General features: G+C 29.8%; 1 protein-coding gene across 1 annotated transcript; it reads left to right on the plus strand.

Moving 5' to 3' along the window:
- Window positions 1–2,621: 2,621 nt before the first annotated feature.
- LOC124833900 (NAC transcription factor 25-like) lies at window positions 2,622–4,621 on the plus strand. Its single transcript, XM_047308469.2, has 3 exons — window positions 2,622–3,042; window positions 3,472–3,785; window positions 3,871–4,621. Exons 1-3 carry the CDS (start codon window positions 2,859–2,861, stop codon window positions 4,432–4,434), a joined length of 1,062 nt encoding a protein of 353 aa, XP_047164425.1. The 5' UTR covers window positions 2,622–2,858; the 3' UTR covers window positions 4,435–4,621.
- Window positions 4,622–13,166: the final 8,545 nt, after the last annotated feature.

The following is a 13,166-nucleotide window of genomic DNA, read 5'->3' on the forward strand; positions in this document are numbered from 1 at the left end:
TAGTCGTCTCTTTTTCAAACAATTAACCTCGGGACAATAGTATTTTCCATTCACAAGTCCTGCATTTTGCTGAGCAAATTGTAGAAACTCTTCAACGTCATTTTCATACATGTCACTAATTCGACTAGCATTTACCCAACTTCGATCCATTATTCCACAATATAAGAACTTCATTTATGCATGCAATACATTTTTTCAAACTCTAAATGGGTCGTTGAAGTTTAGTGTAATAATTTTCTTTATGATTTTATTTAATTTTAAAATAATTAAAGATAAAAGTAGAATTCTAAAAATATTGTCGAGGGTCAAACACCTTCGAACTCAACCAACATGTTCAACATATAATAGTGAAGACACACCAACAATAATTGAGCTAAATAAAATAAAATTTAATTTAAATAAAAGATAAATTTAATTCTAAATAATCTAAAATATTCAAATTAAGTAAAATAAAATCAAATAAAAACAACTAATTGTTACAAAGAGATGGAAGAGATGGAAAAATTTCATTAATGTGGTTACACATCTTGGAGACAACCAATGTTGGTAGAGCAATCCTTAATGGAGCCCCTAATAACCAAGGGGAGGGCAACAACAATAAATGAGATGGAAGGGCAAGTAGCGGTAGTAGGATGATGGGATGTAGGATTTTTGCGAAACCACCAATGCAGGTAGAGCAACCCTTAGTGGAGCCCTAACAACCCATGAGAGGGTTGTGACAACATATGAGATTGACGGGCAAGCAATGACAACGAGAATGAGGGTTTTCGCGAAACTACCTCCTCGGTGCAACGCACAAAATGATTGAGACCCAAGACTTGTTGGTCGCCTGACTAGGTTTATGAGGTAGTGTGACCGAACAACAGTGTGACGGTGTAGCGGCATGGAGGAAGGAGTACACTAGACTCTAACAATAGAGAGGAAAGGAGCAACGTGAGGGCTTTAAATCAATGAAACTCATGACCCATGACTCTAATGGAGGACTAGCAATGACTTCGAATGGACGAGTGTATGAGGTGGAAATGGAGGAGGAAAATGAAGAAGTGGGAGGAGCGAAAAAATAAAGAAGACGAAATGAGGGAAACTAGATGCACCTGTGACAATATTAGAGATATTACATCAAGATATTTCATTGGTTATCTTGGTGAATTGATGTAATATCCGATTTAAATTTAAAAAAAAAAGATGTTTAAACATACTTTTGATTTTTTGTTTCAAAAGTGGTTTATTACATAATTTGTTAACCAATGTAATATAGTTCTTAGTAATTACAAAATTGTCAATGTGCATCAACTACATTTTTTATGACAAATGATGTTATATATATCCTGTTGTTATTTCATAGTTTTTCCCTAGTGTGGGAGTAATATCTTTTTTACCCATTTTATTCATTTCAATACCCTCATGTAAAAGCCTTGTCATAGTCACTTCTACACTTTCAGGTAGTAACATTGTCAATGTGGGTATCGTTTTGTCACCCTCTGCCTTTTTATGAGTCATTACCTCTTCGGCTTCAATATGAGAGGTGGCTCAATAATGTCTTCATTTTCTAGATGAGAGAATGAATATGGATTTTTTAGGAGTTCCTTTAAAAAGACATTTACAAATATGTCTTTGTTCCATTAAGGATTCTAATATTAATATTGTAAAATTGTATTATGTATTCTTTAAGAGACTAACTTAATTATTATTTTTACATCAAAACAAGTTTCCTATTTAAGGAACTTGACCTTGTTTATGACAAATTAGGCAACACATAAATTGAGTAACTCTCTAAAGAAGAGATCAGGTTGTTGAGTAGCCATTGAACTAGTTTAAGTGAAGTATACCAACGTGTACACAATTTTGTACTATACCACATTACACACACACATATATTATTATTATAATTTTTTATGCCATATTATTTATATATATATATATATATATAGTATTGTTATTTTTTCTTTATGTCATATTATTTGTGTAAAATATCATGAAAGAATCTCATACCAAATAAAGATGATGCGAATTTATACTATGAGTGGATGCATATCTTGTAAGATTAAGATATGATTGAAGTTCAATTTTTAAGATAATATCAAAGCCATTTAAAATCTACTGATATTTGTTTTTTCGACTTATCAAATTACCTGTTATCATATCGTTATCAAATATTTATTAATGTCTAATCTCATATTCGACACGAAAAATGTATTAAAAATCTTACATTAACTAAAAATAAAAACAAATTTATCTTAAATTTTACCTTAGAATAATTTTGTAAAATTGATTTAAACTTAATAATAAATAGTTAACTATAATTTATATGTAATCTTTATAGAAAAATTTGATTAATGAGTTTAAAAAGTAGATATGTTCCATCACATGTTTGAATGTAAACATCTAAGAAGAATGTATAAGTGAGATGAGGGAGTGTTCATAACTGTGAAGTGAATGTGAGAGATGGTTGCTAGTTTTCATGAGAAAAGCATGACATGAAAAGCGTATCATTCCTAAACTCTTGAACCCTTAATTTCCTCAACACCACCTTCCCCATTCTCCTTCTCATTCCGTGGTCCCCACACCACGTGTCACACCATCTCTTCTCTCTCAAAAACCATCCTCATCCCGTTTTTCTTAAGTCATCATGCATACCAAAATTTCACACACATCCACCCCACCTCCCTTTCTCAATCTTTTTCCAAACCCAAACAAACTCCCATTTCATCTCGCCGCTACTTTTTTCCAAATTTCACGAAAGCAAAACCCACATCACCATAAACTAAGAACACCCTCAACCAAATCAAAAAACAACTTTTTTCTCCAAACTGAATGCATGACACAGATACAGAATTGATCGTAATCATATCAGTATCATGGACAGCACCGATTCATCTTCAGGCTCTCAGCACCCACACCTCCCTCCTGGCTTTCGCTTCCACCCCACCGACGAAGAACTCGTCGTTCACTACCTCAAGAGAAAAGCTTCTTCTACACCCCTTCCCGTCGCCATCATCGCCGACGTTGATCTCTACAAGTTCGACCCTTGGGAGCTCCCAAGTATGATACTTTTTCACACCCCATTTCATCTTTTCATCTGTTTCTTCAAACCCATGTTTTAAATTTTGTATTCTTCTTCTCTTTCTTGTATCATCGGAAGCTGCTATTACAAATGCAAAACTGTCTGTCATCAGACCTTATGAATCGGATTTAGGTTGTTTTTTAATGATGTTTAAACAATATTGATTTGGATTGAGATTGATTTTGAAATAATATTGTGTACATTTCACGTTTTACTATAAAAGTAAATTAATATTAAAATATAGTATGGAATTTATTTTATCTACTTAACTGAATTGTTTTAGCTTATAAGCAACTATGGATTTTTGAATCAATTTACCAACATGAAGTCAATCCTGTTTCTACGTGAATCTAAAGAATTTGTTTTGCGTTGCAATGCTTTTTCCATTTCTGTTTCTGGTTTTGTAGGTAAAGCAACTTTTGGTGAACAGGAGTGGTACTTTTTCAGCCCGAGGGATCGGAAATACCCAAATGGGGTTAGACCCAACAGAGCTGCTACTTCTGGGTATTGGAAAGCAACCGGAACTGACAAACCTATACTAACATCTGATGGGCACCAGAAAGTTGGAGTTAAGAAAGCACTTGTTTTCTACGGCGGAAAGCCTCCAAAAGGGGTTAAAACCAATTGGATCATGCATGAATATAGGCTTGTTCATGATTCCTTTAATTCAACCTCAAAACCCCCTCCTCTTGTTCCTCCAAACAAGAAAAATTCCCTCAGGGTGTGTACATATATATATAGCAATGTTTTTTTTTGTTTTTTTTTTTTCAGATTGGTTTTACTTTCTATGTTTTTTGTTGTTGTAGCTTGATGACTGGGTGTTGTGTCGAATATACAAGAAAAGCAACAGCAGCACCGTAACAAGGCCACCCTTGATGGAGCATGGAGAGGAGCTTTCAATGGAGAACATGCTTCCAACGATGTCAACTTTGTCAATGGCTAATAACAACACTCAAAACTCTAAACCTCCATCTTCGAGGAGTACGAGTTATGGAGCACTGGGACTTGAAAATGATGACAACTTCTTCGATGGAATCTTAGCCGTTGATCATCAGAGCATGCAAAGTGGTTCTGATTCTCACCTTTTCTCTCCAAACTCAAAGGGTACCAACTTTCCTATGAAACGTGCTCTCACATCACAACAACTTTGGAACGAGACAGGGTCTCCGGGGTCATCTTCTTCATGTAAGCGATTCCATGGTGATCTTAACAGTGGAAGCAGCAACGCTGAGGACAACGATTCCTTTGTTTCCTTGCTTAGCCAGTTTCCTCAGAACGCAACTTTTCAACCAAACGCGATTCATGCCTCCGTTGGGAATGGTGTGCAGAGGCAACAACAGTTTCATCTTCCTGGTATAAATTGGAACTGATCCATAGTTAATGTTGTGGTTTAGCTTAGATTACACACACCTGATGAAAAAATGTCACACCATTATATTTAGCACTTTATGTTGGTCTTAGTATTTTTCACTTGTAATCATAACATGCAGAAAATACGAAGATATCAGGCTTTAGAAATATGTTATATGTATGATTATAAAACTTGAAGTTTACAAATTGTACTGGATTAAATTTTATACAACCTCGTAATAAAACATCTTACATAGTAGAAAGGACTGACAGAGATATATGAGGTGAAACAGTTTGAACAAGAGAAACTGGATTAGCCTGGTGAATCTAAAGTTCTTCTTTTAATCATTAGTTAATCATTATAGATTAGTGGAATCTTTGCCCACTAATCCTAGAACAGAGTGTGTGTATGTATGGCTTAATAACAATAGTTTCTTTCTTATTGTTGTTGAAGTGAAAGTAGTTTGTCACAATTCTTTGATGGAGAAGACAGATACGTAATGAGGTGTCAAGTGAGTCCCACATCGCTTCTTTGTTTTTCAAAGAAGAATCTCGTAAGGTCGTAACCAACTACCTTTTTTCTATCAATACCAACTACCTCCCTCAGTAATGTTTTCGGCGTTAAGGTAAAATAGACATGCATAAAAGTAAGAGGTTGAATTAGTTTATATTTGGATTATTCTTGTATTTTAATCTACATATTTAAACTTAATTTATATATATCATTTTTAAAATAAGTTCCTAAATTAATAGGAATTAAAAAAACTTAAGTTAAAAACTAAAAATGAGTTTTAATTATAAAAACTTAAAAGTAAATTTTTCAAAAGAGAGAATAAATGATATAAACAAAGTAAAATCCTTATCCTATTTGTTGTCTTTTATCGCGTATCATATCTTCCTAGAAGGTGATTTAAGCAAATGAAAATCATTTTGTGTGAAAGTTTCTTGGACACTGATACTTAAATATCATGTACAGAGGTTAACATCATCGAACCTTTTCTACTAGAACAACATTTAATGGATATTTGAAAGAATTTTGACTTTGAAATTCTCAGCACATGCAGGATTGGGGATGAGATTATTGAAATACTATTTTTAAGTAATAATTATAGTAAATAGGGTAGGTTGTGGTTGATCAATCCAACCAACAATTAGAATAATGTAAATTAAATCAATTAAAATCAGCAGATCTTCAAAAACATTTTAGGATATCAAAATTTTATCTATAAATATATAAAAATTTGAAAGATCAAATCTACTATAATTAAAAAACTTGTATTTATATATATATATATATATATATATATATATATATATATATATATATATATATATTGAAGTTGTGATTTCAAGGCTTACTTATCCATACAAGTGATTTTTAAAATTTTTATCAATTTTAGGAAGTTTTAAGAAATTACACATTTTTTGTTAATTTGCCTTAGTAAGTATTGATTTTTAGAAAAATGTGAATTAACATAGAAAACTTAAAGTCATGAAAAATGTGAATTAACTTCGTAAGTACGAGGTTCTTACTACTAGGTCATAATTATCATTGATAGTCATGAAACAACTTTTCCAACATAATAGTTCAAGGTTTTAGAAAATTTAAAAATCAAATCAAATAAGAATAAAAATCAAATATATGTTTTTAAAGTTTAAGTTATATCAGTAAAAATAATTTTAATTTTAGATATAATAATTTGATATATAAATAAAATATAAATTATAATATATGTATGTGTTTTTAAAAAGTAATATTACTATTAAAATATATAATAATTATCTTGTAAAATGGGTCAAACGATGAGCCTACAATTTGGGTAGGGTTACATGCTCAACGAGTTTAGGAAAACATGATTTGCCTAGCACGACTCATTAGTGAATTTCTCGAGTTTATCGCCAAATCTATTTTGACAATTATAATTACAAGTATTCGTCATTTTTTATTCATAATAAGTCCTTAAATTATTTTTAGTAATTCGTTTTTTTCTCCCATTGAGATAAATAACATATAAGTATTATTTTTTATTAAGTCACTAATTGGTTATGAATGACAAATCATCTATTAATAGGCATCTTAAATAAAACTATTAAATCTTCTATTGTGTGTTAGAGTTACAGGAGAGATTGGTCTAGCCTCTGCCTAATTGTAATATTAAATATTCATTATTTTAATACAGTAATATCCATTCAGCAACTATAATCACATTTATATTTCACTACTCATTTAAATGGTCTTGACAAAAACAAACACATTAAGTCAATTTTAATAAATAAAACCAAATTAATATTTGTAATATTTGTGGAGTGACACTAAATAAATAAATCGTGGGACAGAATAAATTATTGAACGAAATCAATTATTAATCAAAAAATAAATATACAAAGTATTTCAAGTTTATTAAATCTCAATATGAGTAGAAAAGAAATCTGTGTATTAACAATAAATAAAATTCAAATTCAAATAGTTTTAATTTATTTAATACGTCCTTTTCAAAATAACTTTCATCTAATGGGTACCTTATTCCCAATAATTCTCTTTTATCTTTTATATCTAACTTTTAGGAATTTTCTTTAAATAAGTTTGATAAAATATTTCAATTTGAAACAAAATTAAGTATAAATAAAAATATAAAAAGTGATTGTTTAACCTTTTAATTATTGGACCAATTCATGTATGAGTTCTTAAATGGTAACTTTCTATTGTTGTAGAGTCACTTGTTTTGTTTAATCGAGAATCAAATTTCCAAAGTGGGTATATTAAATTTGATCACATTAAAACTACTTTTATATGCCAAAAACAAAAACATTGTTAAACAAGAAGTTACATAACGGGCCTAGCCCATTTAGTTAGCTATAGATTTTATCAGGGCCTGGTAGAACGTCCACACTTTAGGATTTTATTTTCTTTCTGCACCACCATGATATTTTTTCCCATGTCTCTATGCAGTTTTGTCGGAAAAAAAAATCTGAACCAAGTAATCCAAAAAGTTCCTAGATATTAAAAAGTTAGATATTATATTCTAACTTATAAAATATTTTTAATATTATTAAAAAATATAAAATATATTCAAAATTAACTTTTTAGTAAAAAGAATATAAACAATATAAAATAAAATATATATGCTAAATGTATCATCATCTTTTATTTCAATTAGATAAGTTCTACAGAAATTCCTCATAGGAGACTATAGTCACGTCAAATCAGTACAAACAGTAATTTTTTAAAATATTTAACATATTGTATTCAAAATTAAAATAGAATTATTAACTAAATTAGAATAATCTTATTTATCACATTGATTCACACAACTATTTTGATATGTTTTCAAGTTACAATATATAATGAATAAAAACACTTATCATATTTGGTATATAGGTTTTTTTCCATGTGAATTTCCCACTACTTACTAAACTATTTGGAATAAATTTGGTTAATCTTTTATTTACAAACAAAAATTCAATATTTCAACTTCTCCACAAACAAATCACTTTTTCGCACACATAAAAGTAATGATCTATTTTCTTTTCTTCTATTTCTTTAGTATGCGGAACAGTGAAATTAAAGGATAGGTGACGCTGTTATCGGCGCAGAATTTAGGTGGATTTGTTTGGGCTGAGCAACTTTAAGACTATGCTCGTTTCTAAAACTCCTATTCACATCAATTTGCACACACGAATTAAAATTAAAATTCGTGTTAGTTTGGATAGATTTAGAGGGATTTATGACTATTTTTTACATTTATTCTTCTCTTTCAATTTGGGGCTTCATATATCTGTAGGGTTTGAAACGAAACTGCATAACAAGGTTCTTATCCAGATTTTTTATAATTAATTTTAATTTTTTTCCTATAATTATAGTTATAATAATAATAAAAAAAAATAATAATTAATTTTTATAATTATTCTCTCCTTATAATAATTTTTACAATTATATATAATATTAACAATTATCATTTTGTATTATTTTTACTATTAGGATATTTTGATAAACTTTGATTTCTATCAAATAAATCATTTTTTATCTATTATATTAGTCAAATCATACACTACTTTGGTAAATTTTACTTCTAAATTCATTCTCTTCCAACTCCAAATTTTTTTAAAAGAAAATGACAATCAATTAACTTTTAAATCCCTTTAATTCGCTCATTCTCTTTCCTCCAAATTTATTCTCTAAAATCAACATAACCCTAAATTAGAAATTGAAACTCATTATTTTATTTTATAATTTTGAGGTCAAGCTTGACAGATTTGATTTTGAACAATAATAAATTTATATTTAAAATTATATTTATTATCAATATTGTTGATAGTAATATTTAATATATTTATAGATAAAACAGGATTCCTCTCTTTATTTTAAACAATTAATATTTTTATTTTATCATAATTGTTATTAACTAAATTTTAAAAAATAAATGTTATTTTGAATTTTTTTTTTTTGATAAAACTCAAAATACAAAACTAAAATATAATTTTTGAATACTTTTTATAATGCTAAATATAAGCAGCTTTTATTTTTAATAATTAGTATATCACTTATAAAAATTAAAATAATTAATATATATATATATATATATATATATAGTTATATTATTTTGTGGAATTATAATGGAACACTTAACTTGATGCAAAAAAAATTAAAAAATTAAACTAATCTATAATAATTTATTAAATGAATTTATTATATTAGATCAAATAAATTTTTATATTATCTTATTACTTTAAATATAATACAAGTATATGAATTATAATATATATATATAACTTGTATTTTATTTTTATTATATATTTTTATCATATTTGTTAATACTTTATTCTGCATTGAAATTTTTTTATTTTGACTTTATTTTATTGTTTTTATTCTCTTGATATTTGTCAATTAAATATGAAATTTATATTCGTCCTCTTACTCTCTAGATAAGAAATTTATATTATAAATTTTCGTTATATTTGAATACATCAAATTAATTTATTGCATGATTTTTTTATTTATTTAGTAAAATATTTGTTGTTTGTTAAAAAATATCATAAACATACAAATTATTAAAGTATCTCCTGATGTACTTTTTTTAAAATATTATTGTACTTTCTTTTCTCTCAAAAAATATTATTAAATATTTTTTTTACTAATCCTAATTAATCCATTTATAATGTTATGTGAATCAGAAATTGTCTGACAAGTGCAAGTGTCTTTTGTAAGTTTGGAGTGTGACCGCAAAGGTGGTTTGATTGTTTTACATTATCTTTCTAGTGGTTTATGGTCTTCAAGAAAAGCTAAAGGGTGAAAGCAAACTATAGTGAGGATTAGAGAATTTTAACGAGGATCAATGAAGAAGAGAAGACAAAATATTTGTTATGGAAGGGTTTCTTGGCATGTTCTGAAGCATGTACTAGAATTATGACCTAGGAGCGATGGAGTTCACTACTACATTGGCGACTGAAGCAGAACCAATGTCAATAGTTCCTAATTTGGATAATTCTTGATGAATGTGTGAAGTAAAAGAGGAAAATGAAGGAGTTGTTACAACAATAGTGGTTTGGACTTGGTAAAATCATCGTTATAGCTACAAGCTTGATAGATCTTGGAAAGAGAAGTAGAGGGAAAATTGAGCAGTTATAGTGTAAGTCTTGGCTCAATCAGGAGTGGAGGAAATAGAATGACAAGGTTGTCGGGGAAAAGATGAGTTCTTAGGGTTTTGCAAGATTATAAAAGTTTTGAAGAAGGTTATGTAAGGATTATCGTTTTCTAGTTATAGCCGACATGAAGGGATCATTCTTTTTAGTAAACAAATGAGTAGGAGAGTATGAGGATCAGAGTAGTGCAACAGATGATAGTGCGCATGTTTATTAACAGTGAGGGATACACGAGAAGAGTTTTCTTATTCATGTGTTGGTGGTTTGTGAGACATGATCTTCTTTAAACCAGTAAAGATGTTGTTTTCTAAGAATGAGTTAAGAGAAAATAGCTGATCTACAAAAGCCAAAGGTGAGGTTTTGAATAAAGGAAATAGGAAAGAGACAAAGAAGATGAAGTGAGCCTATGGTTTCAAGCTGCAATGTCATTAATGGACTTTGAATATAGAAAGTAGGTCAGTAGACAAAGGAGATGAATTGTGCTATGGTTTCAAGTTGTAGTTTCAAGCTTGACGTGAGAAAGTGTTAACAGATGGTTGGAACAAAAAGAAGATTCAAGTTGTTGTTTGATAAGGATTGAGTAAGAATTAGTGGAAACGGATGACGATCAGCATCTAAAGTGAAGTTGAAAAGAGATTTCATAGTATAGTGGCAATACTATAACTAGTGAGTTTCTCAAAATGGTTGAGAAAGGGAAGTTTGGACAATCCTAATTTGAGATGTGTTATAAAATGGCTCGGTACTAACTAAACTAGTGATTTCAAGTTTCTATAAAGATGGTGATCTAATAATGGTTATAGGCTAGTGGTTCAAGAAATGCAGATGGTTCACGATGGTGAGTAAAGAAGTGAAGATGAAGTGCTAAATTTGGTTTTGTCGTTGCAACGAAAGAGAGTTCTACATTGGTAGTGGGATAGCATAGTTGAACACTATGTTACTCAAGGGTGAAAATCAATAAGGAAATGTGAATTTTTCAAAGTGGTTGTGATTAAGAGCATCAACAATTGGTAGTAGATCAGAAGTCATGTGTGGTCAAGTCAGTTGTGTGGTGTTTCATAGAAGGAGCAAGAGAAAGTGAAGTGATATCAGTCAGATGTTAAATTGATGTCAAAGGCTAGTTGAAGTTTTGAGAGGAGTTTACAAAAGGTAGTGGAAGACTAATGGAAAGTGAGTTCAGTTTGGCATATGCAAATTGGTTGGTCAAAAGAAAAACGGATCCTTAGAGTTGAGGTTTGAAGGTTGAGAAGTTGTTTTGAGAATGGGGGCTAGATCAATCTATACTATAGAACATTAAAGCATTTAGCATAGAGGAAATGTTTCATTTAGTTATAGTGTTGGGGTTATTATCTCAATTAAGTTTAAGTGTTTATGATAAGAGAGAATGAGGAAAGCATATTTTCTTTCTACTTGATGAGTGAATTTTTTAGCACAGAAATTTTTATTGTTTTAGAGAATGTAAAATCCTAGAAAATGGTGTTTTAGAAGTGGTAATAGTTTAAAAATGGTGATACTTGATTATTTTAATATTAAAAGGTTTTAATATAATTAGTTTCGTTATAAACGAGTTTCATTATTTTAAAACACATCCTCTCTCTAGAAACCACTTTTCTAAAATTCTCTAACTTCTCTCTGAGGGTTCTCATTCCATGTTCATCTGTTTGAAGATCAAATACCTCCAGTGATCATAGCGGCAAGATCTTCAAGTCTAACCGATTGATTTCTTCAATAGAGTAAGTTGACTTTCTACTCCTTTCTTTGGTCAGTTTTGTTTTTTCCTTGCATGTCTAGCCTTCCTTGTTTTGCATGTTGAGTTTGAGTCTTCTATATGACTCTCTACTTATTAATGGTTTTAACGATGTACCATGATTTTGTTTCTGTGGTTTGTACAAGTAGATAAAAATTCTTGTGCTTTTAGGGCTTTAGGCTTTCTAGAGCGGTTTGGTGCTCTATTAGGTAAGGGAAGTTAATATTCACTTTAATTTGTATGAGAAGCATGAAATTGTGTTTAATAGATAGTGAAATTTATGCTTGGTTGAATATGATATTAATTCAAATGCTTGTTATGTGATGTTGTATATTGATGAGTGCATAATTGCCTATTTATGAATATTCTGATGTATATTTGTGATTTGGTAATAATGGTGTGAAATTTGGATACCATTGTTTTGAAGTTCTACAGGTGTAAATCTTATGTAGAGTAGAAAGTAGGAAATTGAAAGCTTTGTTGGATTGGTTTTTAGTTTTAATAGTTGAAATTCTAGAGGAGTGACTTTAGAGTAATAAATTATGTTTGGTATTTGGTTTAGGGTTATTTAAAACTTGTATAAGTCCTTAGATAACCAAAAAGATGATGGTAACTAGAGAAATTGTGAATCAGTAAGACTTGTAGGATAGTTTAGTGCTAAATAGGAATTTTATAGATGTGATTTTGATATTAGGGTGGAATGGAGAATCTACAGGTTTAAAGTTTGTTGATGGACTATCTATGATTTGTTTAGAGGTTAAGTTCACCAAATTTTTATTAAGAATGAGTAGGAATGAACTTTTAAGATTATATAATGATGTTTAATTGCTTGAGTTAGAAACTTGTGAGAAAATAAGGCCTATAACATTAAGGTTGAGTTATAAACATTGGATTAGTTCACTGTAAACTTTAAAATATCAAAGGAGAGTTGTAGGTGTATGTGAAGGTATATGAGTTCGAACATGTGAGGTTTGGGGAGTGCAGGATTTGTAGAATTAGTGTTCTGCAGAATTCTATAGACTCATTAAATGAGTCTAGGCTCGCTGAGCGAGCAATGCTCTTTGGTTCTGCATTCGTCGGGCAAGTCATGGGGCTGGACGAGTTAGTTTGGAGAAAAAAATTTGGATGTAGTAGTGGTGAGGGGTACTAGGAGGTCTTAAATTATGGTTTGATGTTCTTTGTCCGTAGGTGATAAACAAATTAGTATTGTATGGTAGCTTGGAGAGTTTTATTTGTTCCACCACAACAAGTGGAAAAACTTGTCATAGTCTGACATCAATACATATATTCGGATTGGCCGAGTCTAGAAATAATATGTATGTTAAGTTTTGATTTGATTTGATTTGAAAATGATTTATATTGTATGGT

This window comes from Vigna umbellata, chromosome 1 (genome assembly GCF_029865625.1).
Source record: "Vigna umbellata cultivar VRB3 chromosome 1, Vumbellata_1.0, whole genome shotgun sequence".
Classification (NCBI taxonomy): Eukaryota; Viridiplantae; Streptophyta; class Magnoliopsida; order Fabales; family Fabaceae; genus Vigna; species Vigna umbellata.

Bases quoted from the DNA above. Each gene is read 5' to 3' on its own strand.
- LOC124833900 (XM_047308469.2), top strand. From the start codon at position 2,859: ATGGACAGCACCGATTCATCTTCAGGCTCTCAGCACCCACACCTCCCT. The intron at 3,043-3,471 runs GTATGATACTTT...CTGGTTTTGTAG, and splicing joins CGACCCTTGGGAGCTCCCAA to GTAAAGCAACTTTTGGTGAA. The intron at 3,786-3,870 runs GTGTGTACATAT...TTGTTGTTGTAG, and splicing joins ACAAGAAAAATTCCCTCAGG to CTTGATGACTGGGTGTTGTG.